This window comes from Cadophora gregata, assembly GCF_030347475.1.
Source record: "Cadophora gregata isolate MNR1 chromosome Unknown scaffold_14, whole genome shotgun sequence".
In the NCBI taxonomy this organism is placed as follows: domain Eukaryota; kingdom Fungi; phylum Ascomycota; class Leotiomycetes; order Helotiales; family Ploettnerulaceae; genus Cadophora; species Cadophora gregata.
In genome coordinates this window covers 1,840,628-1,867,181 of record NW_026695937.1, presented here as the reverse complement: position 1 = coordinate 1,867,181, position 26,554 = coordinate 1,840,628, and the positions used below count along the sequence as shown (strand labels likewise).

The following is a 26,554-nucleotide window of genomic DNA, read 5'->3' as shown; positions in this document are numbered from 1 at the left end:
CTGTCTACTGTACGAACAAAGACCAGTGCTTGCTACAGCTTTTGTTATTGTTACATTCGCTTCCACTCGCTTCCTATTCCTCGGAAGTACTGCACGAGCATCTGGGGAAGCAAATCTGGGGAAGCCAAGTCGGGGCCAGAGTAGTAGGACAGCATCTGGTGGGACTGGCCAGTAGTGGTCACAGTCTCAGCCTCTCCGCTGCGTTCCTAAGGTTAACCCCGCAAGCCACGCCTCGGTCCTTTACGAGTGCCTCCACCCCCTCGGTCCACCTGAAAGTCTCGCCGCACACTTACTGGCTGGGAGCTAAAGCGGACACATAAATGGATCATGGATGCATCCTTCATATGAATCAACTCATATCTTTCAGCGCCTTCAGGGGCCTTGGCTCGTGCGGAGACACAATGAGTGTGATGCGGTTGGCTCTCCTCCGGGATTAGTGCTAGAGTAGTGTTCGCGCTATCATTCCCAGATCATTCCCGTTCGAGTCTTAAGGTGTTATTGCGAGCCAGCTAACCGGCACTCTAACTTTATTCAAGCCAACCTCCGTAGTCCGTTTGCGTCTTCCAAGAAGGCTAAACTTCTTGGAAGCAAAATTGCAGATCATTGACCGAGGCATTTTCTCTCATTCTAGACGGCGACCAACTGACTTCTGATATGGAAGGTAATTGATAAAGAAAAGGGTTCCCCATGACCAAGCCGTCGCGTGGTACTGGACATATTCCCGACAAAGACGTACCCCTTTTTAACGTCTACACTTCAGTAACAGCAACAGGACAACTTCAACCATCGCCATCATGTCGACCACCCGGCGTTCGGATTCCGAGGAGGAGAAGACGAATGCCTCTCACCACAGTCCCATCACGACGGATCACCCAAAGCTCGAGGGAGGATTAACACACGCGCAAACCGCTTCGACGATTCAGAACAAGGTACTTTGACCTACGGCCACCACCAAGTAATCAGCTAACACGGAAAAGCGCACTTTCGGTTTTGTTATGACCATGCTGGGCTTCAGTATTTCGTTCGTTGTAGCTGAAGTCATCCCTCTGTTTCTCATTACACTCTTCACGGTTATTGCATACGACTTAAATTCCGGTGACAAGGCTATTTGGTTGATCGTGGCACAATTCATCGCGGTCGGCTCTACTGTTCCTTTCGTGGGACCTCTGGTCGATTTGCTGGGTCGCAAAATGACGACGCTTGTCAGTCTGCTATTCACCGTTGTGTCCATGATTCTGCTGGGAACCACACAAAACATTGCTGGAGCCATCGCGTCCATGGTGATTTCTGGTATGGGAATTGGCATTCAGTTGCTCACCTCCATTGCTGCCGTCACGGAATTAGTTCCCATTTCTCAGCGTGGTATCACGATCGGATACATCGTCATGGGTTTCATGCCATTTGCCCCTGCATCCCTGTATGGTCAACTTCTTGCGGAGCACAGCTGGCGATATGTTCCTCTCGTCATTGGTGTTCTTGCACTCGTTGGATTCGTTATCATCGCTATCTGGTACAAGCCACCACCACGAGTCAACTCTCTCGGATTGACCAAGCGTGAGATCCTCGGCAGAATCGACTTCATCGGTGCATTCCTTGCCATTTCTGGTGTCACCCTCTTCCTCGTCGGACTCAACTGGGGCGAGCAGCCATATCCATGGAACTCTGCTCATGTAATTGCCTGTTTGACAGTCGGTCTGGGACTCTTGGTGTTCTTCGTCGTATATGAGAAGTTCATCGTCAAGTACCCATTGTTCCCTGGAGAGTTGATCCAGCACCCACGTTTGTTCTTCGTCATCTGCTTCTTGTGCTTGACATCTGGAGTCAACTTCATTCCTGTCGTGGTCTTCTGGACTATTCAGTGCTACACTGTGTACGGTGCATCGTTCCGTGATGCTGGTATATGGCTTCTGCCTATTGGATTCTGCATTGCTGGAGGCGCTATCATCAGTGCTGGCTTGATGACTGTCTTCAAGACAAAGATTCACTGGATTCTTCTCGGATTCTGTGTCATTCAAACAGCTGGTATGTAATCCACAGTAATTTCGAAGAGTCCTTACTAACACATCCAGGTCTCGGTTCTGTCGCCGCTGCTGATCCAGAAAATATCAACACCGTCTGGGGCCCATTGATCATCGGCCTCCTCGGTGTCGGCGGCGTCCTCCTCCCCAGTCAAGTTGTCTTCTCCATCATCAGTCCGGAAACCCTAATCGGTACATCCATCGCCTTGTCCATCGTAATCCGCGCAGTCGGCCAAGTCGTCGGAGTCTCCATGTTCTACAACCTCTTCCACTCGCACATCGAGCACCGCGCCATGACCAACCTCACCATCTTCACCCTCCCCGCCATCACCAACGGGTTCAACCCAGGTTTGCACCCAATCGAGGCTACGACTGAACTGATCACCACTCTGACTGCGGGCCCATTCTCGGCGTATGCGGGGAACTTCAATATTACGGATCCGGAGAACATTGCTGCTATCCAGCAGGCAGGACATGAGCTTTACAAGACGGCGTTCCCGGAGCTGTATTTGGTTTCGATTGCGTTTGGAGGGGCGGCGATCATTTCGTGCTTCTTTTTGAAGGGGTGAGTAGAATCTTCTCTTACAGCATTCAGATGATAAATAACTGACGAGCATCTGAATAGAATCTCTGCGTTCATCAACGAGAATGTCGCTGTACACCTCGGTTAAGCTGCTGCTGGGCAGCATGGAGCTGAGGAGGATCAGGACGCCAAGTCAAGCAGGGTCACGTTCGGCTTAGGGATACCACATTCAGATATGTGACGTGATAGTCGATATCGGATCAGAAGCAAGCGGTATAGGAGATTGAGCTTGCGTTGAAACATCACACAGTATTTTTTACGCTAAAGTTCAAGTAACGTGTTGGTCTCACCAGTCGACGGCAGCGTTGTGGTATCCCGCTTGGCGGCTGGACATGGACTTGCTCGGAATTTGGCGCTTGTAGATTACGTGGAATGAAACCTGTAGAATATAATGAAACCATGTAGATCTATACATATATGAAAAAAGTATCCCAATTACTGTTTCGTTCTTTCGTTCTCATAACATCGAATTGATTGCTATTTCCAACTACAGTCGCGTGTATGGCAAACTCGACGAGCCGTTGACCGGGTATTATATCCAGGCGGATGAACTGACAACAGCAACTTGGATAATTCAAACTCGTGACGAGATTCCACACAATAGGCCCTGTTTCTTCAACCAGCTAGTTCTACTTCCAGGCCAAGCAATCTTGAGGAAACCTCCGTTAGACTCCATGTTGACAAAACCATTCCCGCCTTCCAAATATTTGTCCATCTTAACTAGAAGATGTGAGAGAGACGCATTGACCTGCTACGGGGATTCGGAAATGTTTAGAATTGAGTTCGATCATAGAGATACAATATATGAGCAATTCGCCAATGTCCCACTGTCAGATAACCCTACCAGCAAAGTCGGCTTCCAGACATAATCGCATTCAGGTTTAAAAGTTTGGGGTAAGCCAGTACTTCTTTATTTCATCGTATATAGAATCGGCTGACTTTGACCATTTCCAGATCACGCCTCACTGCCATCTTCAGTGAAATTTTGGAGCTAGAATGATAAATGTATCGAGATCGTGAGTTCACTGGTTATGAGAATTCAGGTAAAGGAAATTTGTACTTTGTTACCGCTGTATTCATCTGGGTCTGTTCATACACTTGAAGGCACTCATTCGAGATCGTATTACAACTAGATCATATAGGCTGCAGAGTATATGCCGACGAAAGCAACGTAGTACATGTTCTACGTATACGGCAATTCAGAGCGCGAGTGTCCAAGTTATGAAGTTATGAGGAGTTACGAGAACTTGTACAGAAGGGGAAAGTTAGAGCGCCATTATCCAAAATATAGTTTTCCTTACGAAATGGAATAAACTGCACGATGAGGGTCATGCTCCTACAGCTGGAACCCCCGATATCGCTCATGCCAATCAATAAACATGATCTAGACGCCTGACCCACTCCATCCTCCCCCCCTATCCTTATCGCTTCTCGGCTCCTTATCATTTGACAACCCCCACTACCAAACGCCACATCACAACCCAACCACCAAACCACAATACTCTACGCTTCAAGCGGGTAAACAAGCACACCGACTTCAAGCCAGAGCGAGATGGCCAAGCACAAGATGCATTGCCTGAGTTGTGATTCCGGGTTTACCCGGTAAATTTTGTTCGCTTAGCGAAGTTTTCGCATAATATTGTACACAACGTGAATGACATGGGAATCCCGCTCTCTATCAGGTCGGGAAGTCCATGCCTGTCTCAGACAAGCTAACTTGCACCATAACGACGTGATATACCTCATCTAAGACCCCATAAACCTCAAGCTAGATCCATTCTCACATATAAGATTATTCTCCACCCCCGGAATCTGGTTTTGCAAGAGACTTCTCTTCTTCTGTGATTGATGATCGACTCGAGGACGAATCGATCACTCATCTCATCCGCTGCACTATCATCATTCCCCAGATCTTACCCACCTCGGCCGTCCATATATCCACGAAAGCTTATTCCAACCGTCATCTCACCTCATCTCATTCTCGTAGCGACTTCCAGCAAGAAGGCGGCAGTATCAACACCTCTCCGCATCTCCACATTCCGAATCAGCAATCCTCTCCAAAAAGGAACAGAAATCGAGAAATCCATCCCCTCCCCACCAAATCTCAAACACGCACATTCCACAGCTGGGGAAAATCCGATTCCAAATCCAGATCCGTGGAATTGGAATCCCGCATCAAAGCCACCAAACCCATCTGAGTGGTGACTACTCAAATATACTTTCACGACTTCCCTGCACACCACACACACACATCTTGCCGAATCATCCAAGACGTAAGTGCCAAACTCAAATCATTTCCCCAAACATGCCATCCCAAATATTACATCCCAATTATTACTGTTAGCTCTCGTTTCCCGCGTTTCAGCTCAGCGCTGCTAACACCATTACTTGACATGATAGGACAGGATTTCAGCACGTTCAGTCAGCTCACGAAGGATTACCTTGTTCAGCCCTACGAGGTTTTTTCGAGTCCGAAGGGGAAGGATATATCAATCAGTCGACGCCACAGATCCGCTTCGACGCTCAACGTCCATTTTCATTCTTGTTCCTAAAATTCACGCACCTTGGATTCACAACAGAGGAACCGGACTTGTCCACTGCTGCCACAACACAACAAGCGCGCCAACCATTCACCCACCCCAAAGAACGACCCGTCAAAAATCACCGAAAGGCGTGGTGAGCTCGATCCAGCCTCATCAACAAGCAAGCAAGCAAGCGTCAAAGTCAAACGTGGCAACAATCGCAAATCATTTATTTCTCCAACAGGACAGTCCAGCCGAGCATTTTTCTTTTCATCCCAGCGGTCTGATATTCTCGGTTCTCGGTACTTGCCTTACTTGACCGATACAATTCGATGCTAGTATCAGTATTCCGGAAACGACAGTCAGACTTGCGAATTACACAGCAAGCTCGTTCACGTCACGACGAGACTGCTAAACTATCATCCCACGAACATTGGTTGTCAAAATCGGTTTAGTTTGGGAGGTTATCGAACCCTTGTTTCGACCTGGATTGGATTTCAAAGCAAAGGGACGCACAGCACAGGAGTTTCCGTTAACCTGTGTTCATCATATTTCTGATTGATTGATTGATTGACAAGTCTGTTTGGATTGTTATTCAAATATCTGATCTGATTTGGTCTCGTCTCATCTCTTCTCGATATATACGCCGGAATTCTGGAAAGAAGGAAAGAAGGACAAAGAGATACAGGAAAGGGAGGGGTTCTGAACTGGGAGAACAGGAAGTGAAAAGCGTTCTATATACCGAATCACCAAAGACAAAACCGAGGACGCACCCGAAAACGCAAGCGAGACAACAACAACAACAACAACAACAACAACAACAACAACAACAACACCCCTCCTCTTTCGTCTCGTTGTGTAGCCACCTACAACCACATCACGCACCACAGGCAAAGTAAAGCAGAGATAAATAAAAAGGACTGAGCAGGAAGAAACAAAAAGCAAAGACCAAGCAAGGAAGCAAAACGCCATACCCCCAAACACCTCGCTGAACGGCACTCATCAATCGATCAATCGATCGTCCCGTATCCATCAGTCATCAACAAACAATAAATTCGATCAAACGATACAGCCTCGACGAACCAAAAACGATAACGACAGCAAGAACTCCAGAAACAAAACGCTCAAACGCAAGAAGACCAACACCGAACCCGAAAAGCCGAAAATGGAGAGAATCAAAATATTCTTCAAGTCCCGCTCCAGTAGGATCAAGCGGAGGTTCAGCAGCACGACGACATCAGCACCGATATGCATGTCCATAACCACATCCACAACCCCAGCAGTAACAACCATATCCAGAGACAAGCCGTCGAGTTCAAACTCCACTTCTGCCTCCACGTCTATCACATCCACGTCCGTCACTACCACGTTCGAGACCGACAACAACACAATCCATCCAGAATCCCAACCTCCCTCACCACTACCACAAGAAGAACCACAAGAACTCCTCCAAGAAGACCCCCCACAAGAACACCAATACGATCACCAAGACCCCTACCAACCCCTCACACACCACCCTAACTCCTCAAACTCTTCCATCTCATCCAACCTCTCCACCTCATCCACCCTCTCCAACCTCTCCACAACGTCCACACTCCTCAATCCCTCGCCACCTGCAAAACCTACACATGCACTTCCCTCTCCCAATCGACTTCCCCATACACTTGACCAACACCGCCAAGCCCAAAGCGTAACAACATACGAGTCCTTCATCCAGCAAGCACAGGCACAAGCGCAGCAAGCGGAACAGACACGACTGCAAAGAGAAGATCTGATTGCGAGGGCGAGGGCGTGGATGAAAGTTGCGGAGGCGAGAAGGATCAGGAGAAGTAGGAGTAGTGCAGCGTGGCCGGCTGATCCGTGGAGAGGGGGGTTTGGACCTTCGGCTGGGGAGAGATGCGGATATGGGTACGGGATTGGTGTTGGGGGGATGGCGCCGAGGAGGGGCGAGGTGTCTGGGGTGGGGGTGAGGGCTTGGTTGGGGCAGAATGGGTTGGTGAGGTGAGGTGGGTGTCGTCGTGTTGAGGGTGTTGATTTGATCGGTGGTGATGAATGGGCGGAGGTTTGGATGAATGGATGGATGGGTGGGTGGATGTTTCATCTCAGCGTTTGAGTTTGGATTTTGCTGGAAGTCTAGCCGAGGAGGACTATGATGGCGTTTTGTTAGTTTTTGTGTTATGGGACTTTAGGTACCGGGTTTTGAGGCGTGGGATTTGGCGTTTGGGGGAGGATACTCCAAGGAGCAAGGACAGGCAAGAAATGATAGACAGAATAAACAAACAAACGACTTACTTTCCCACTCCCAGTCCTTCATCACCCCAACCCAATGCATCCTCCCCCTAACCGTAACATCATAATCCATCTCCTCATCCAACGGCTCATGCACCCTCTTCCTCTCCACCGCACCCACACTCCCACTCCCACCGGTAGGCGAAAACGTCCCACTCCTCTGCCTCTTCGCCGCACTCGTCATCCCATTCAACATATCCGAGTAAGACTGCACATCCATCTCCAGCTCCTCCTCAAACTTCCTCTTACTACTCTCCGAATGCGCCATCATCGACATACTACCCGGCTTCATCTTCCCCTTCTCAGCAGCCTGCGTGCGCGCCGCCTCCGCAGCGTCGCGCCTCGCCCAGACCTCCTGGTGGACCTCCCAGCAGCGGTCGATATTGCCGATTGACATTCTCGCGCCCATCGACGCCCAGCGGTTCTTGACCCAGGCGCGGTCGTCTTTGGATTCGGCTTCGCATCCTGCTGCGAGGAGGGGGTAGATCTGGACGATGACGAGGCGGGAGCTGAGCGGGACGGTGGCGAGGAGCTTCATGACTTTCTGGGCGAGGCGGAAGGAGGACCAGGAGGGGATTTCGGGGACGGCTTGGTGGAGGTAGAGGAGGGTGGCGTAGCGGTAGGCTTCGGCTGTTTGGAGGGCGTGTTGGATTTCGGAGGTTGGGTCTTCTGGTCGCTCGATCATCAGGACGGGTGGTGGGGACCATTGCACGATGGCTTCTTTCAATTCAATGGCCTGGCTGATGATGGCTATGGAGTTCGTCTGCATTTTCCGGACTTTCCTACAGAGGTTCGCAACTCGGCCGATGAGAGGGAAGAGTGACGCAGCGCAGCCCATGAGAGGGTCGATTTCTGTGCTGTTGTTATCGAATGGTGTGTTGAGCGGTGCGAGGACGTTATCGAAGTCATTGGACTCGTCGTCATCAACGGAGGTAAGACGTGCTATGACATCCATATACACCCAAGCATTGCACAGGAATCTCAGACGTGCGAGGTCGTCGCCTAAGAGGTTTTGCTTCTTGTGAGAGACGAGCGCTTGATTGACTAGAATCCTCGCTCCACGTAGATGTTCAATCCCGGTCGAAATATGTTGATCCCAGGATTCCGAGAATGCGAGGACCAATGTCGTAGCAAGTGCTTCATCAGTTCTCATATTCTCAATTCCTGTAGCTAGAGCTCGGATACTCTTTCGCATATGTTCCATTCCATCCACCCTCAACGAAGGTTTCTCCTTCGATGTGTGAAAGGCGGTCAATGATGCGATTGCGTGGTAAAGTGGAGTCGAATTTCTCGCTAGTGGCCAGATCAAAGTCCTCCAAGGATTCTCAGTAGGTCCATCTTTCACTGACAGTATCCCACAAGTCTGCTTATCAAATCGCAGCATTAGCATTTCCTGGCTTCCCGCTTGGACTTCTGGCTGCCTGTAGATCTTGTTGAATGGGTCATCTCGCGTGGTCGTTGGCGAAGTAGTGGAGGATCTCGAGTGGATGGGGTTCCGTATTGACATCCATAGATCCGCATCAGACATCTGTGGTTCCCTGACAATCTCCTCAATATCATCCTCCACATTCGCATCTGGCGTCATATCCATATTCAAAAAGCTAGGGTCCAGCATTGGGGACAACTCCATCACAGGTGATGTATTCGGTATCATTGGCGGCATAGTGACCGTCCCAGGTCTAGCATTCAATTCCGAGCCCGGCAACAGCAGATCTATCAATCTCGGGGATTGCCCAGAAAAACTCGGTCTGGATGTAGGCGGAGGTGAAGGATCTTCGAACAGACTGCTCAAACTCCTTGTAACTGAATCCGCCTCGAATCGAGGGCGGGGCAGCTCTCGCATATATGGAGGAGTACTCATATCGAACATTGGAGTATGGTCGAATTGTAGGTTTGGGGGATCGAAGTTCGGGGGTGTAAATGATGGGGGTGGAGGTGTCGGCGCCGCAGCGTGGAAGAAGGAGTCTTGCATAGACATATCTTGTTCCGGCTCGGCGCCGGGCGTTGAAGTCGTAGAGGCATCGGAAGGACTTGGGACTGGTTCGGGAGGTTTACTCAGTACTATCGAATCTGGGAATATCAATGTATGTTCTTGGAAGACCTTGATATGGATGCATACTTCGCTTTGGCTTTGGTGGAGCTACTTTGTTATTGAAAGTCGTTTCCTCGAATGGCCTCCACTTGAAATCCTTTTTGTATCCACCACATGTTACGCTCCGCCTGTGGCATTGTTGACACGCCGGTTTCGTCTCGTCGCATTTTAATCTTTTTGCTTTGCAAGTTATGCAGCCTGAGAGTTGCTGTCAGCAGTGCTCGTTGTCTTGCGATTGCTTCCCCGCTCTCAAACCCCCACATGCCCAACATTTTGATATCCGCATCGACCAAGCGATCCCGTATCCCAAAATCATATTGTGCTTGCAGATACGGTTGCAAAGAATAGAAGCTTCAATTCCACATCTGCCAATCTTCTACCCAGCTATCGATTCCACCATCCAGCGATACCACAATCCATTCCCTCCCCACTCCTCCACTCCCAATTCCCACCACCTCCTTATCAACCCCAAGATAAGCTCTCAAGAAAACAAGCAAGACCTACCATTACGACTCTTCGATTGTTTCGGCTTCACAACCCCACTCTGCTTCTTGCTCGTCGAACTCGACCTGTTGTGAGCAGAGGCAGACGGTTTGCGCTTCGGAGGGGGTGGTGGTTCGGGAGCGGGTTTGAGGACGGGCGAGGCGAGGAAGGCTGTGGGCGATGGAATAGTAATGGTTTCCATCTCGAGGGCTTCTTGAAAGGATGAGAAGACATCCACAATTTCCTCCTGTCTAGGCAATCCAAACCTAATACAGAAATTGGTTGTATGTATGGTATGGTATGTATGGAAGTGTTGGAACAATGCAGAAGAAACTTGGAGTGTGGTGGTGTGGTGTGGTGTGGTGTGGTGTCCAAATAATCTTTACGGCAGTGGAAGAAGGCCGTGCGGTTGTGAGGAGACAGAGTGGATTGGAGGGAGGTGGGACCATCTCGTGGCCGACCTGGGGCGTTGCATATCAGTGGCAGTGATTGGTGGGAGGGCTGTAAGAGCCCTGAAAATGTGGCTGACCGGCCACTGAACGATTGCAATTGTGGGGAGGGCCAGCTGTTAAGCACCGAGTGACCTCCCCCGGAGAGTCAGTGAAGTTAGCGTTCGCTTGGGCATTGGGGGGAATTAATGGGGCTGGAAAGATACTGTAGCGATCTACAGGGACTCCCTGAAAACTATCCGCGTTTAGTGTGTATCGCGGAGGACAAGAGATAAGCTGAGTGGTCTCGACTTTCATGTCCTGTCTCTTTGATTTCATCTCATTAATGTCTATCGATTTAACGTCTAGTCGCCTGTATTAATTCTACGAGTGCCCTCAATTTCCAAGCAGCTCCGTCCTACGTTGCCTCAAAGTATAACAAATCACTCACACCATCAACATACTTACCCCTCTTTGCTCTTCTCCACATTACTAACACCTCCTGATCGTGTCTGCACATATCCTGGTCCCTTATGTGTTGATCTATCAAGTGATTCGTGGGCGGACTTCCCGGCGCTGCGATAAGGATATGTTGGAGCATGCGCTACGGCGAGAAATCGGCACGAGGGGAACACTGACACGAGGGGAACACTGACACGACAGTACCTTTTAGTGCGTGGATAGCGAGTGTGGAGGACGTTCAGTGGTTACAAATTAACTGGTTGATAGCTGTACGCTGTCTGTATAACGATGCACAGGTTGCAGTGCAGATTGAATTGGGGCAGTTTGGTGGCAAGTTACACTAGCAGGTTGTTGGGAATCTCATGTGAGGAGGTGATTTGTTTGCATTTACTTTCTTTAGGACTTTGAATTTGTGTATGCCAATAGCAACATATCAGTGTATGGCTAGTGGATAGATATATTCTCAAGGAAAGTCTGATCTACCTAGGTAGGTAATCACTTCGAGGTCCGTCACGTGGTGTTTGAATTCATGTTCACATTACCTACTTAAAGTTTCTGGCTGGGGAATACTCTTCCTCGCGCAAGATACTCTCCATATTTATTAAGAAGAACGCCCCAAGAGAGGACGACCAGTCAAGCAATGTACCGACGATAGCCAAGTGTAACTGCCCGCATCGTATAAAACCAGTCTGTTCTTCTGGTGCTACTAAGTATTGCTTGCTACATTCTCTTTCTATCAGCGGAAAGACTCCCAAAGGTCCTACTTCTCAGCGTCTGCCTCTAGTTCGTGATTGATGTCAAGCACTTAGCTATTTTAGGACATGAATTGACACATCCCATCACTGATTCTATTTCATTTTCTCTTCTCGTCATCTGCCGTGGCGTATATCGATACATCTTCAATTGTCTAGAGATAGTTTGCAGGGTAGTTTCCGACATTTGGTCAAGTGAAAGTATCAATCAGCTACCTCCATTGTCATTCTTCTCTATGATTCCCCAGGGGTTCTGCGGGTGTCCCAGGTAATTAGTGAAGACCATAATTGCAGCACGAGCGTCCTCATGGCTGAGATTCTTAGAGCCTCGGAAATCTCAGTCAGTAAATATAAACGATAACTAACCCAAAAGTATCCACGTCCATTCCAGCGAGCCCAACTAAGTAGATGGACGTTCGGGTAATGACCTCAAATCCCACCAATCATAGGAGACTTCGCTGTGATCTGCTACTTTAAATAGTTTATACATCCGTATCCCGGAACGGCCATATCTTTCCAAAGAGTTCCCTCTCCACCTCATCATCACCCTCCTCAACAAACGAACTCCGCAACTCATCCACCGCACCAAGAACCTCATCAAACCCTCCCGGATCCACCATCCCACTCGGCGGCACTCCCCACCCCTCCCGAAACATCCTAAGTATCTCCCCCACATTCCCCATACTCTCCTCCTCCGCGGCATGCAGTGCGAGTTCCTGCTGGTTAGAGCTCACTGGACAGGTACCCGAATCGGGACAGAGGTCCTGCCACTGCTCGATGATTGAGAGGAGTGCTTGCCGGAGGAAGAACACGTCGCGATCTTCCCAGACGTTAGGGACTAGGCGAGAGGGTTCTGTTCGTATGACGGTGTTGTGGAGTTGTAGCTGGAGGAGGGCAGCCCAATGTCTTGGGTTTTGGGAGTTGGTTTCTGCTTTGTAGTATTTGAGACAGATCTCACTCTCTCGATCACTATCAATGCTCGCCTTCTCGTTTGGCTCAAGGGTGTCGTAGTCCTCTGGTAGGTCGGGCAACTCCCAATTATCACGAACTGTCCCGGGATGTTGAAACATTCTGGGAACGCCACACTGGTAGAAGAGTGGCATGACGGAGGCTGATTGCCAGTCGATTATGCGGGTGATTTTCTTGGTTTCTGGGTCGACGAATATGTTGTCGAGATGGAGGTCTGGATGCCAGAGGGTGGGGGAGTGTGTGTCTTCGTTTGTTCCTGGGGGAGGGATCATGGCTGGAGATAGTTTTAGATAGCGTTGCAGGAGATCGAGGACTTCCTCGGGTAGTTCGGGTTGTGTAGAGGAGCGATGATAGTTGAGACGAGGACGGGCATGGGTTTTGATGAATCGTATCTCGTTTGTAGCCACAGCTTTTATAAAATCAAGGGGTTCGTTATCTGCGTAATGTCAGAATAAGTTACTTATATTGTGTCTAGATGAAAGACTCACATGGTCCTCTATCCATATCCATATTTGCCCTTTCACCGCGCCAAAGCCCGCTTGAGACGAGTGGTCCCAACTGAAAACGCTCCAGTACCGAAGAGTCCCGTGGCACACTGGTCGCTATAGCATTATCACTACGCATATCCCTTGGAATATCACCCTTGAAGTAGATGGATCCAGATTTCACAAACTTCGTTGAGGCTAGTTGCCGCTCAATCTCCACGACCTGCGATATCATTCCGAGCTTGAACTTCATCGGCCATTGATACCAAAGACTACCCAATGGTTTACCTGGCGCCTTTTCCTCTAGGATATACTCTGCGCCGACCGGATTGCTTCGATCAGCAGACCAAGCGATAATACGAGGATTGGGAATATGTAATGCATCGCGGAGCTGGCGATATCAAAAGTTAGCTTCGTTTTCGGAGGGTGAGATGAAGAAGACGTGCAAATTCACGAGTGGCTACTTCAGATGCTGTAGTGTAATAAGCAGGTCCTGCGATGGGATTTGGGAGTTTTGCAAAGATTTCTGAACCGTTGTCCATTGTGAGTAAGTAGGCTTTGTTGTTGAGGCCTTCACGACACTTGAGAAGCTTTGTGCCTAGATTTTGTATTAGCCACAATATCACAAGCAATAGGTTTCGAGGACGTACAATACCGAGCACCCTCACTCGACAACGCTGTAACTGCAACTTTTACGAGTTCTTGGAGGTTGAATTTAAGATATCTTCCTGCCAGCTGTGTAGATTCATTGTATCTATGCCAGGTCAGCAATATGATATTGCTTGGTGAGAACGGACATAAAACGTGCATCCAGCGATTCCTCGTATATCTGTAGAGTTCTTCCTCTGGTATTTCTTCAACTGCAAACATTAGCATCCCAAACAGTGAGGAGATACTGTACTTACCAGTTCCATCAGACCTCTCAGCGGTAAGGAGGGGCAATCCACGCTTGTCAGTCTGCCGTCCTAGTGAAGTCGCAAATGTGGCTACAGCACATGATTGAATGTAATGGTAAGTGGCGGTTCTATCCGCAGAGAGCCAGCGATGTAGCGAATAGATCCGTGATATGAGAGGCATGCTTCAACAGTCGAGGTGAAGCCTTGAATTGTCGAAGGGAGTTAACAATCGTGACTGCCAACATGTTGTTTCCCGAGCCCCAATGTGCTCTGTGTCTTATTAAACTTCAAATCGGAGGACGGTAGGAGCTACGGTATCCACTGCTTCTTAGTTGGGCCTCCCGGTGGAGCGCTTGCAGCAGTATTATCAAAAGCGCGCGCGATGCCGTTTGCTGATGCAGCCACACCTAGGATGTCTACCAAAAGCGGTCCTGCGTCGAAAGCAACACGGTGAGCAACCTTCTCAGTAAGATATCAATTCAATATTTGATAGCATGGAGCTGGTACACATACAGTCTACTAGCCCCTTTCCCTCAGTGGACAGCACCCAAAGAAGAGGCAGCTCCCGTCGTTAATCGAACTTCTCAGCACATCACGTGGACAACCTCACCTGCTCACTCCCGTCGAGTTCCATCACGCCACACAGCACGTCAACGAACAACAAATATAACCTTCTTCTCGAACAACCCAAAAAATGCAAGCTTTTAAATAATCCGAGGACATCACATACACATCATATCACACGTACATCACACACACATCCACCCACACGCTCTCTAAATACCCGTCCATCCGTCTGCCGCTGCCGTGTGTTGGTGTATCAGTTGAAGCGAAACCTGACAAGAAACCGTTCGTTCGTCTAATGCGCCTCAAGACTCACTCCCCCGTGTCCCACGTCCCAGGGATTCCCTCGATGCCTCATGCACCTCTGTCATGAAAAAATCCTGCTTTTGGCGGAAAAATACAACCACAACCACGACATCCTAAACTAACTGCCGTGCAAGCGAGCCAGGCAGGCGAGGCAGGAAAGGTAAAGTAAGGTAAGGTAATAAGTTTCCGAATTACGTATTCTGGATACGTGCGTATGTGCATGCATGGCATGGCATTACTGAGCTGTCACGCCTACTGTACTTTGCAAGCCATAGATCGGATTATGAAGAAGCATGTTGTGTTCAGATATCATGCAGTGCGATGCAATGCAATGCAGCACATTCACCGTCCAGCAGTGGTTGAAAACTCTACAATAATGCAATTGTTGCATTTCGTACTGGAAGTCTGGATCTTGCTTGGCGGATAGCGTGGAGTTTGAGAGGGGGGCGAGACCAGACTCAAGGAGGGGCTGTTCTCGGCTGGATGCGACGTCGAGTTACAGTAGATGTGTTTGACCGCCCAGAGAGAGGTGAGACGCTTCCCCTTACGACTTCTCGTGGGCACGGCTCAGGACGTTGCAAGCCGATAAATTTCCATATTTCAAAGACCAGCTGATGGAGCTCTTGATTTTCCTTTTGACGTTTGAATTGATGAAGTCTCCTTCAGAACTGACTCGAAATGCTTCATCTTCAAGAATTATTATTATTGACGCCACTTCACTGAAGTTATCGACTTTATGACCCTGGTAATATTCAGCCACATCTCGCTTGAGCTTCAGCTCTCAAGTTCCAAGTCTCCTCTCTAAATTGCGTGGCCCATCCCGGCTATGTTTTTCTCCTTCAGCGATTGGAGTATTTATACTTTATCCAGCGCATGTATTCCCTCTTATTGGCTACCGCAAGCCCTTGATTACGACTTCAGCCACAGGTTATTTAATGGAGACTGAGGGGGAACGCCACACCCTAGATGCCCCCATCCACATCATGGAAATTGATGCGACGGCGTCTTGGACGATCATGTTCGCGTGAGGGATCCTCGAGTCGTGACTGGCCCGAGCTACCCCTGCCGACCTCCTATTCCTTGTTTACTCTCGATAGCGCCAATTGCCGCCCGGACAACAGGGAAATGATGCTTGGAGCACGGCCAAAACATGGCAAAGTGTTGCATTGAAGCTCTACGGAGAGAGCTGTACAGTAGCTCCGGCTGCTGGGATTTGGATCCTCAACCTTCTTTGTCTCTTTCTCCTCACTCTCCCTCCTCCCTCCTCCCTTCATAACCTTCTTTCACTTCATACCCAGTTGCTTGTATTTTGCCAAAACAACAGTCTCGCCAGTACTACGTGGTGAGGCAAGCGATTCGATATCGGGAACACAGCTGAGGCCTGCTAAGCAGCTCTGAAACAGGACCGCTTGACCACCCTGCATGCCCAAAATTAAGAAACTGCCCCATTTGTGTTTACCCTGGCCAACATCCCTCAGGATAACCTGGCCTTCCTCGCCGCCTCATCCAATCTTCACCAGGGAGTGAACGAACCTTGATCGCTACCCCAGTGTGTCGATTCTCGTCTCATCATCAACTTTCCCATCCACTCCCTCCCCCCGTCCTTGTCCTCTCGCAACGGCAAACCAAAACCCCCAGTCTACAACCTTTTCCAATCTAGAGGTCTCGGAGAATTGACTTTGAGAAGGACGATGGAGAACCATAATTGATTTCTTATTATTCTGGAGATTCGAGGACTTTCTCGGATTTCTCGCTTTTCATAATAATCAACATGGGCAACGAACAATCTGTTCCTGCCCCGAGACGGCCTCCAAACAAGCTATCGAAACCCAGAACGAACAATAACTCCAGTGCGAATTTACTGAACCCGAAATCTGCACCTCCGAGTCGACGGAACTCAATAATTTCAACGAGTGCATCTCCAAATAAAAGTCGGTTTAGCCTGCTGCCAACTGCAGTACCCGAAGGAGAGAAGAAGAAGGAAGAGAAGCAGAAGAAGAGGAGGAGTATTTTCAGGTCGAAAAGCGCGCAGCCTAAAAGTCGCTATCAAGCTGCGGAATCAGAGGTTGAAGATCTGTCTGCGGATCCAGCTACCATTCAGTCGCGAAGATGGTCGAGACAACCTCGAGGAAGGGAGACGGCGCCTTTTGAATCTGGAGATGAGGGGGTGGAACCGCCCGTAGAAATGTAGGGACTTCCCTTTATGTTTAATACACCACTAACAAAACCCAGGAGACCTCCACCACCTCGAAAACGCATGTCTCTCTCCCAACCATACGGACACACGAATCCACGGCTCTCACTCGTCGCCGAGCTACCTTCCCCAAGACCCGACCAAGCAGATACAATGCAGCGCTTAACTGGACACGAGGAAGAAGAAACAGCACACGTACCCATATCGCGAACGACTTCAGAAACGAACCTGTACGTACCCATACGGAGGAGATCGTTACTGCAGCATGGAGTCGCGACGCGAACGAGTTACGTGGAAGAAGCTCGACAATCACTACCGCCTCAACCGAGGAATGTAGAAGAGATCCAGAACTACTACTACAACCCCACCAAACCGACCTCGTCTCCCCTCGACCAGATCGCAGCTCTTGGACCGCCGCCAGGTCCAAGAGTGGAAACTCCAACGGAGATGGATTATGGACATATCGGTGCTTTCAAATTGGGCACACTGAGAATCATGAATGGAGCTGCGAGCCCAGCACCGAGTCTGGAACCTAGTCTACGGAGAGCTGCAACGATGGGCCAGGAGGAAGATTATATAATGGCTGGCGACGCTCGGAGAAGTGCAGAGAGGGGCCATAGACCACGAGCTAGCCAGAGAAGCAACACGATTTCCGTTGCCCAAGATAACAAGAAAGTTCCCTGGGTTGTTCGCGCGGAATCGCCTCTCCGACAAGATATAGCAGAAATGGGCGACGGTACACCAAGAACGCCTCTCCGCGAAACTCAACTGGAGTGGACTGTGGAGAAGGAGTCGCCAATGCCAGCAAAGTATGTTTTCAACCCACTATCAATTGATATTCCCGACCCCAGTTTTGCGTTGTTTGATTTCAGCGCATCTGAGACGTTATTCAGATCGACCGAGTCTCCTACGAAAGCGTTGGAATTGGCGCATGAGTATCAGCAAGATTTAGCATTGAGTCCGTTCTCATTTGATAACTCGCCTCCTGTGTCTCCTACGTTGCAGGTGATGAGCAAGCATATGGCTGTGGAAGATGATCTGTTTGCACCGGAACCGACGACTCCTGTTTTGTCGGAGAGGTTCCCGAGGTCGTTTGATTCGGGTTATGAGGGTGGTTTGCATGCGAAGGTGGTTAAAGGACCGAGGGATATCACTCCGAAACTGTTGGCAAAGGCGGATAGTGGGTATAGCTCGAACGTGTCTTTACGGTCATTCAAGAAGGACTCGACACCAGCTGCTGGTGATGAACCACCGCCAACTCCACCGAAAGACAATGTTCGTGTTGCATCAAGCACGTACTCGGAAGATTGGAGCTCAAGAGTATCTTCGAGCACATATACAATTGCATCTAATAGCTCCGAGACAACGCTGCGAGCTCAAAGATCACTTCCTGCTCTACCAGTCGAGGAAATACCCGAACAACCATTCAGACAACCACCTCCAGTTCCCGCGAAGGAGACCCGAAGTCCAACATCGCCTACCACGCAAAAGCCTGACCTCAGATACCCAGCAGCGCTCTCGCCACATTTGGTCGTCCCACCCCACCAGACTCGACGAAAGAGTAGCCCACCAAATCCTCGTCAGGAAAGTCCAGCATCAGATGTATCCCCGAATTCCTCCCGCTGGAGCAACAAGAAGCTCAACAAGCGCCCTCAATCCATGCAGCCTGAACCCGTCTACACTGTGCAAGCCTTCCGTTCTCCTAGCGAACAGCTGCGAATCCCTGCACCATCAGTTGAAGCGAGACGTAAACTCGAGGAGCGAGTGGATCAGTTCCCTGTAGCTTCGATTCCAAACACGTATGTAGGCCAACTTGGACTGAGACGTAGTTCTAGCAAGGAGACACTTGGGACGATCTTCTCTGTTGGGTCAGCTGAGGTGAGAGAAGAGGTGAGCTTTGCAAGACTGCAGAGTTCATTGCCCGCTGTACCGACACAACCAACTATCCACGAGGATCCAACACCTTCACCCACTTTCATCCACAGAGAGGAATTCGGCGCACAGGAGCCATATCAGCGTCCACACGACAATGCGCTCCCTCGTCTACCTGGGAACAGGAAAGATCTGCCTACAAGCAATGTCGTAGCTCGAACCGAATTCAACAGACGAAACACCTACCAAGCTCCCCTCCCAGCCCTTCCTCCAGCAGAAGAATGGACCCGCAGATCCATGCAATCCACTCCCCACGAGAGAAGCCAGAGCAGAACACGCACCCAAGCCGACTTCGAATCCCACATCACCTCCTTCAACACCGTATCCACCTCCCTCGGGCGCTCACCCTACGACGCGGCGTTGTCAGGCACCCCTACCCCGCGGAAAAGCACACCATCCTCCTCCTCCATTCGAGAAGACGAGCGCGCGAAATCCATGACCACACAACTCGCAGCCGACTCCGCCTCCGCCTTCGCTGCGAGATTCACCGTCCAGCGAACCGTGAGTGGTGAGTCCACAGGGACGGTGATCCGTTCTCGGAAGAGCTACGACTCCATCGCGAATGGGAACCCGTTTCTCGAGCCTGAAAATGTCAGTAACAGCACCAGCATCAGCAGCGGTAGTAATAGAAGTGAACGGATCCGTGGACGACCGCCTCAAGCGCACGCTAAGTTCAATAAGACGATGAAACGGCAGTCCAGTCCCGCACTGATCTCGTCGTACACGGGGACGGGGAGGAGGGAGGCGTCTCCTGCTCCTGCGGCTGGGGGTGAGCGTTTTGATTCCTGGGGATGGAATCAGGATTGTGATGCTAGTGGGATGGGGATTGGGGTTACTGGGGAGGAAGATGAGCGTAGATTCTCGACTCTTTCGTCGCTGGTGAGGAAGACGAGGTCGCCTCCGCCGGTGAGTATGACTACCCAGCGGAAAGTCACGCCTACGCCGCTTGGTGCGCATAATATCGTTCCGTTGTCGAGAACACCACCTATACCTATTTCTATGTCTGGACATGGACATGGACAAACTCATGCCGCACCAGCACCAGCCCGCGGAGGTCCTCAAATCCCAGGACATTTCACAGCTCCTCCTCACCAGAAGCGAGAAGCGGAGCCGAACCGCGGCCCGGAATGGAACTGGAACCAACCGGCGAACTTCTGGGCTGAGCGTCGTAAATCTGCTGGTGAGGCGCTGAGGGGGGTGCAGACGAGGAGGAGTATGGAGACGGAAAGGGAGATGGAAGGGAGACCTGAGTTGAAGTTGAGGGAGAGGAAGAGTATGGATGCGTATACGTACCGGCTTTTGCAAGCTTCTGCTTCTGCTTCTGCTTCTGCTTCTGCTTCTGCTTCTGCTTCTGCTTCTGCACAAGGGCGAGGGCAGGAGTCGATTCCAGCTTCAGCTCCGGGTTCGCAGCAGGAGGTGAGGGTTAGGCCGAGGAAGAGTTTGGATGGGGGTGCGGAGAGGGAGAGGGAGGGGTTTGGTTTGACTGGGAATGGGGCTGCTGCAGCACGACCGGTGTTAGGGGCGGGGTATAGGAGTTTTGATGCCAGCCAGGGCAATGGGAGCGGAAATGGGAGTGGGAATGGGAGTGGGAGTGGGAGTTCGAACGGCAGGAAAGGATGGAATGTTGGTGTGGGATATGAGAATTTCACGTATACCCCTCATCCACACGCACACCCCCACGGACATGCCAATCCACAAGCACAAGCCCACCCATCATGGGTAGATGATGGTGCGGTACGAACACGGACCACTGCGTCGTATCACTCCCAATCTCAATCTCAATCCCAGTACCAATCTCGGTACCAATCTCAAACCCAGACGCAAAACCAGACGCAAGAATACGACCACGCATACGGCACCCAGTTCTCCTCATCCTCATCCTCGCACTATAATAAAGAGAACATCCACTCTCAGGAGGAGTATTACGACCAGGCTGCTTCTCACGCCCAATATGAGCAGAACCAGTATGAGATGAATAACCACCTTCCTGAGAGAATCCACCGAAGGAAAACTTCGACGAGTGAGATGCTGGTGTTGGATCGGTTTGCTGGTGCTGGTGCTGGTGCTGGTGGGTTGGAGTATGGGTATGGGTATGGGGTGCGGGCTTGAGGGGTTGAGAGGGCTGGAGAAGATGGTAGGGGGTGGGAGTGGTGAAGATTCAGGAGGCAAGAGGTGCATTTGAGTGTTGTGCCGGTTCTGGTGCCAAGAGTTGGGAGTAGATGGAGAGGAGGAAGTTGGGAGTTTGGATGTGGGAGAGAGGATTGGTGGGAGAACAGGAGGATTGAAGATTGAGCTTTGAGCGCATATATACCCGGCGTTATTTTTGGATCTATATATATATTTCAACACTACGATCAGCAGAGTAGCAACACCATTCGGGACGATTTGACCATTTAAATTGGGGGCGCTTCAGAATATGATGGTCAGCATACGCCAGCAGAGCGAAACACAACAACAAACAGCAGCACGTATTCAGCATATGCATCCAGATTCACAGCAACATCCGCATTGGGATTGGGTATACCTACCTTCCGTCCTCTCAGCCAGGAAACAGAAAACTGGAAACAAAGTCCTTGCCTCAACTTGGACTACAGGGCGGAATATAAAGACAAGTACTTCATTGGAAGTGTAATCGCCTGAGCTCTTGGAAATTTGATATTGCGAGGATCGGAACAGAGCAAACTGGGAATTAGGAATTGGGAATTTGGGAATTTGGGATTTTGGGAATTGGGAATTTGGGAGTATACGATTTTATGACTTTACTTCTAATTTAGCGAAACCTTGGGGGAAATCTGGGGTTGTATATAAGATGGATAGCCAAGGTCAAGGCCGTGTATTTATAGATAATCGATGAGTGAGCAAAAAGGTTGAGAATAGTGAAATGATTGGTTAAAGAAAAATAAACTAAGTAACTAGTATCTTCTTTCTTTTCAATTTCAATTTTCGTATTCGGAATTCCTTACTACGTCCATCTATCTCTCCCATCTGTCCGTTCTTGTTTGTTGACTGATTAATTGATTGATTGATTGTAAGTAGATAAGTACGATATGTAAGTTGAAGAACGCCAGCTACTCTGTCTTCAAATTCTCGAGTTCTAGATTTTTAACACAGAGACATATTTATATTTGAGTTTTCATTTCGTCCTATCCTTGAGCTCGCTCCTCTCCAGATATATCCTTATGCTTCCCTGAGTCTTTAGTTTAGTAGTAGTGTATATTTTGACATTGTTGGGTGTTGGGTGTTGGTTATTTATTGCCTGAGAGAAAGTCAGAAGAGGGGTCCTTTTAACAATACATACCAGCGAAGATGCTCTACTCCTCTTTTTTAGTAAAGTGAAGCAAAGCAACGCAAGGCAGAGTAAACAACGACTGTATTGCCAGAGCCGTAGACATAGACAAGGCGAGGAAGAGAAAGAGACAGAGAGAGGTTAATTATTGAGTTTTTTTTTGGGATGGGGGGGGGGGGGGGGGGGGGGGGGGGGGGGGATAACTAGGCCATATCTATCGAAAACTCATTTCAGCTCTCTAGATCTGTAAATCTCTAAAATCGCGTTTCCGTTTCCGTTTCCGTTTTTGAAAAATAAAAAGACAAGATTCAGTATCTACCTACCTACCTACCTACCTACCATTCGGCCAACACTTCCTTACCCTACCCGAGCCACCTCCTCAAACGACGATTGATTAAGGTATCCTACAACAATCCTACGAGTAGATTTATTCATTTATATTCTCTGTTGTAATATAACACATACAAACATACAAACATACAAACATACAAACATATATATATAATAAACTAATAAGTAGTATACTAACATCACAAGGTAAGTTACCTAAAGAAGAAAAGAGAAAGCAGTGAGTAATTAAGTAAGTGAGTGAGTAAGTGAGAGTAATATAGAGTCTTTTTCTTCTTCTTTTTCTCTTCTTTTCTTATTCTTTTTATTCTTATATATACCTACAGTTCCTCTTCATCTTCGTCTTCAAATAAGATTTGAGGGTAGGGAGCTCTCTTGACTATAACTTTAACCCCCCCCCCCCCCCCCCCCCCCCCCCCCCACACACAGCCACAGCCACAGTCACAGCCACAGCCACAGCCACAGAGTCCCTCCTTTGCTTTCCCTCTTTCTCTCTTCCTTTCTTTCTCCCTTTCTTTCTGGCTTTCGTCCTTTTTTTTCTTTCTTTCTCTGTAGTTCAGGAGCAGGAGAAAAACAATTCAATGTCCATCCATCCATTTATTCGCACTATCAGAATCAAAATCCATCCCTAAATCTCGAAGAAGAAAAGAAAAAAAAAAGAAAAAAAGAGAAGCACAGAAACACTTATGCGTTAAGAACAGAAGGGGAGAGATGACCAGAGTAGATCGATGAACTGGACTGAACTGGATTGAACTGGGTATTTCACTGTATTCACGCTCCGCTAACGAAGAACAACCCCACACACGCAATCTGCTTGCTAATAGAGTAACTCCCCCCCCCTTCCTCCCTTTCCCCCTTCCCCTCCTCCCGTGTAAGTAGCTATAAAACATAACAAAAGACGCTTAAGCTATTATCATCATCATCATCATCATCATCATCATCATCAGACATTAACATACTCCCTCTCCCTGGTCGAAATCGTCATTAAAACCGCCCAACTCCCGAACTCCCCAGTCCCCAATCGTCAATCGACCCTCGATCCTTCAACCCAATGTTCCATCCGTCCGTCCGTTCAATTTTCCGTCTAATTTTCCACTACCTCTACCTCTACCTCTACCTCTACCTCTGCCACAGCTATAGCTATGGCTGGATATGTATGTATATACAATGATGAGATGAGATTCGTTTCGAGGACACACACACACACACATACATACGCACACACATGTATATTTACCAGCTATAGATAGATAGTAATACGCACATCTCCTCTCCTCCTCCTATACTGACTGGCAGGAGCAAGGCAGGGCATGCCAGGGCAGGGTATGCCGGGGCAGGGTATGCCGGGGCAGGGTATGCCGGGGTATGATTCATGGCCGGTTGTGAGGATAGGATGGGATGGGATTGAGTTGGTGCTGGTTGCTGGTTGTTGTGAGATGTGGCTGGTGTACGTGGTGTACGTGGTGTACGTGGTGTACGTGGAGACTGGATGGGGGTGTGCTTTGAATGATATGTAGGTTGGTTGGTAGGTAGTTAGGTAGGTTGGTAGGTAGGTAGGTAGGTAGGTAGGTAGGTAGGTAGGTAGGTAGGTAGGTATGTGGGTAGGTGGCGGTTTGTTCGTCGGTTTTGATCGTTTGATCGGTGGGCCGATCGACTGGATGGCTAGGATGGATAGGGGATGGATGGATGGATGGATGGATGGATGGATGGACGAGAGAGGTGACAACTTCCACTGCTTGTGTTGACGACCAGTACTCCATCTCATCTCTCTTGGTGTAGACAAAGAAGTAGTCCAGTTGATGCATGCGTCTCTGCTGGCGCATATACCTTCGGTGGAGTTTATCTGGTCCTATCCATTGCCATGGTGTGGCCGGATCCTTTCTGGTCCGTCATCTCAACGATATTCCAGCCCACAGCACAGCCAGATTTGGTAAGATCTTCCTCCCCATATCCCACCCAGGAGAATATACCAGCCAGTCTCCAAGCAAGCGATCCATCCAGCTGAATCCTCTCCTCCACCCCTCCTCGTTCACAGAAGCAGTCTTCATTCCATTCCATTCCATTCCATTCCATACCAGTCCATTCCATTCCAACCATCTCACCTCCAACCCCAACCCTCAGCAATTCATCCTCGAAGCCCACGGACTCATATTCACCTCCCTCGCCTTCTTCGCCTTCTTCTCCCTCTCCCTCTCCTCCTTCTCCGCATCTTTTCGTGCCTTCTCAAGAAACTCCATGTAATCGTTACTCACGGCGCCGTGGTCCTCTTCTTCATCTCCATCTCCTTCTTCTTCCCACTTCACGACCTTTTCCCGAGCAGGAGGACTTGGTGATTGTGTGTGGCCTGGCGATAGAGGTGGTGAGATGATGACTTCGGGGATTTTGGAGGAGGAGGAGGAGGAGGTGGTGTGTTTTTGATGTGGTGGGTGTTGTTGGGTGGATGAGGAGGAGAGGATGCGGGTTAGTACTGTTGAGGCGTTTTTGGTGCTTTTGGTGGTGGAGGTTGAGGAGGAGGATTTGGAGCGCGAGCGGAGGGATTTGAAGAACATTTTGTGGGGTGGGGGTGGGGGTTGATGGATTGTGGTGTTGGTGGGTTGATGTGGTGTTAAAATTGTATGGTGAGTGGTAGGTGAGTATGGTACGAGAGTCGCACAGGAGAGTCGCGAGGGGGAAGTCGCAGATGGAAAGAGCTGGCTGGCTGGTGGGTTTCTTATTCGAGGTTGGGAGAATTCGCAGAGGGAAATCGAAGGTGGCTCTTGGATGGTGAGTAGGTATTTGAGGTTCGCAGAAGAGAAGAAATGGAGTCGCTGATGGGTGGGGTGGTTTGGTGCGAGGTAGGAGTTTGTGTTGTTTGTTGAATTAACAGATGTCGATATCCCGCAGGAGAGATGCGAAAGAGAACCTATATTTCTAATAGAATCGGCTCCGTTGTCGCTTTCGCATTATGTTATTCTGTGTTCATCGACCCTTGCCTCGATAAATGCCTTCTGGTCTGATCAGGTCAGATCAGGTACACTGAGAATACCTCCCGTCCTCTCACTCGACTCGACTCGACTCGACTCGACTCAACCCCGCGATACACAAGGCTACAATCCTCACTCTCAAAGCTTTTGTCAGCCTTGCATTAGCAGATGGTACCTCGGGTGGTTTCGAAACAGTAATGCTTGATTGATGCTTGATGATGTCGATTTTCCGAAATAGCTTCAATGACGTGCTCTGGATGAGTACCGATTGATTCGTAGGAAAATGTCTGTCAATCAATCATTATTCAAGGATGATGCGAGGGCGGATGCGGATGCGGATGCGAACAGACGAAAAGTAAAAAAGCAAAAGGGAAAAAGGAAAAGGCCTGGGCGAGCGGCGGGGGCGACCGGGGTTCTTTATCAGTGGAACTGAGTCTGGGTCTGGCCCGCCCCGATACAGTAGGTAGGAGGGTGGGTGTTGGATGACAGGCCATTAATGCTGGGGGTGGGGTGATGCGTTGCTGTTTTGGGGGTGTGGTGGCGTGCTGTGCTGTCCTGACGAAGCAAAAGGCCCAATCGTTCAGTGGATGGATGTCGCTCTGAGAACATTCTGGTTTGGACCTGTGATAGCATACCTCCGAACCTAAGGTAGGAAGCATGAGGCGTAAATTCTGCATTAGTAGGTTATGACCTCTTAAATTCTGTTCCTGTCGTCGCCGTTGGATGAAGGGGCCTGAGACTGTAGAAGGAAGCCTGAAGTACCTCCGTAGAGATGGTGAAAACCGAAAACTGGATTCCAGTCCAGAAGCGAGGGGCGTGGATGGTGGTGGTCTAGACTTTGCTGGGAACTTGAAGTGCTGGGAGCCCGAAGTGCTGGTTGCAGGGATGGGAATGGGGTTTGAGAGGAGAGGGGGTGGTTGCGATAAGCTTTTAGCTTGGGATGAGTTTTTGGACTCGGATTCTTACCTGAGATGGAGAGCGT

General features: G+C 49.5%; 6 protein-coding genes across 6 annotated transcripts; 3 read left to right on the top strand and 3 right to left on the bottom strand.

The window, feature by feature from the left end:
• Positions 1-794: 794 nt before the first annotated feature.
• Positions 795-2,689, top strand: ONS95_004641 (uncharacterized protein; the record flags this gene model as incomplete). The annotated part of the gene is made up of 4 exons (XM_058498009.1): positions 795-929; positions 978-2,022; positions 2,070-2,583; positions 2,644-2,689. The coding sequence occupies 4 exons, from the start codon at positions 795-797 to the stop codon at positions 2,687-2,689; spliced, it is 1,740 nt and encodes a 579-aa protein (XP_058352740.1).
• Positions 2,690-6,288: 3,599 nt separating this feature from the next.
• On the top strand, positions 6,289-7,128 carry ONS95_004640 (uncharacterized protein; the record flags this gene model as incomplete). The annotated part of the gene is made up of 1 exon (XM_058498008.1): positions 6,289-7,128. One exon carries the CDS (start codon positions 6,289-6,291, stop codon positions 7,126-7,128), a length of 840 nt encoding a protein of 279 aa, XP_058352739.1.
• A 128-nt stretch (positions 7,129-7,256) lies between these two features.
• Positions 7,257-10,189, bottom strand: ONS95_004639 (uncharacterized protein; the record flags this gene model as incomplete). The annotated part of the gene is made up of 4 exons (XM_058498007.1): positions 7,257-7,270; positions 7,416-9,482; positions 9,532-9,702; positions 10,009-10,189. The coding sequence occupies 4 exons, from the start codon at positions 10,187-10,189 to the stop codon at positions 7,257-7,259; spliced, it is 2,433 nt and encodes an 810-aa protein (XP_058352738.1).
• Positions 10,190-11,445: 1,256 nt separating this feature from the next.
• Positions 11,446-15,543, bottom strand: ONS95_004638 (uncharacterized protein). Its single transcript, XM_058498006.1, has 6 exons — positions 14,493-15,543; positions 13,989-14,410; positions 13,734-13,943; positions 13,530-13,681; positions 13,087-13,474; positions 11,446-13,034 (listed from the first exon to the last, which is right to left on the bottom strand). The coding sequence occupies exons 2-6, from the start codon at positions 14,158-14,160 to the stop codon at positions 12,112-12,114; spliced, it is 1,845 nt and encodes a 614-aa protein (XP_058352737.1). The 5' UTR covers positions 14,161-14,410; positions 14,493-15,543; the 3' UTR covers positions 11,446-12,111.
• Positions 15,544-15,810: 267 nt separating this feature from the next.
• ONS95_004637 (uncharacterized protein) lies at positions 15,811-21,880 on the top strand. Its single transcript, XM_058498005.1, has 2 exons — positions 15,811-17,036; positions 17,082-21,880. The coding sequence occupies exons 1-2, from the start codon at positions 16,621-16,623 to the stop codon at positions 21,082-21,084; spliced, it is 4,419 nt and encodes a 1,472-aa protein (XP_058352736.1). The 5' UTR covers positions 15,811-16,620; the 3' UTR covers positions 21,085-21,880.
• A 2,846-nt stretch (positions 21,881-24,726) lies between these two features.
• ONS95_004636 (uncharacterized protein) lies at positions 24,727-25,158 on the bottom strand (the record flags this gene model as incomplete). The annotated part of the gene is made up of 1 exon (XM_058498004.1): positions 24,727-25,158. One exon carries the CDS (start codon positions 25,156-25,158, stop codon positions 24,727-24,729), a length of 432 nt encoding a protein of 143 aa, XP_058352735.1.
• Between the last annotated feature and the right edge of the window lie 1,396 nt (positions 25,159-26,554).

What these genes read in the sequence shown, in the direction of transcription:
- ONS95_004638 (XM_058498006.1), bottom strand. Translation starts at nt 14,160, where the DNA reads ATGCCTCTCATATCACGGATCTATTCGCTACATCGCTGGCTCTCTGCG. An exon ending in TGAGAGGTCTGATGGAACTG is followed by an intron (nt 13,944 to 13,988) that starts GTAAGTACAGTA and finishes TAATGTTTGCAG; the next exon opens with TTGAAGAAATACCAGAGGAA. An exon ending in AAGTAGCCACTCGTGAATTT is followed by an intron (nt 13,475 to 13,529) that starts GCACGTCTTCTT and finishes TGATATCGCCAG; the next exon opens with CTCCGCGATGCATTACATAT.
- ONS95_004637 (XM_058498005.1), top strand. Translation starts at nt 16,621, where the DNA reads ATGGGCAACGAACAATCTGTTCCTGCCCCGAGACGGCCTCCAAACAAG. An exon ending in GTGGAACCGCCCGTAGAAAT is followed by an intron (nt 17,037 to 17,081) that starts GTAGGGACTTCC and finishes AACAAAACCCAG; the next exon opens with GAGACCTCCACCACCTCGAA.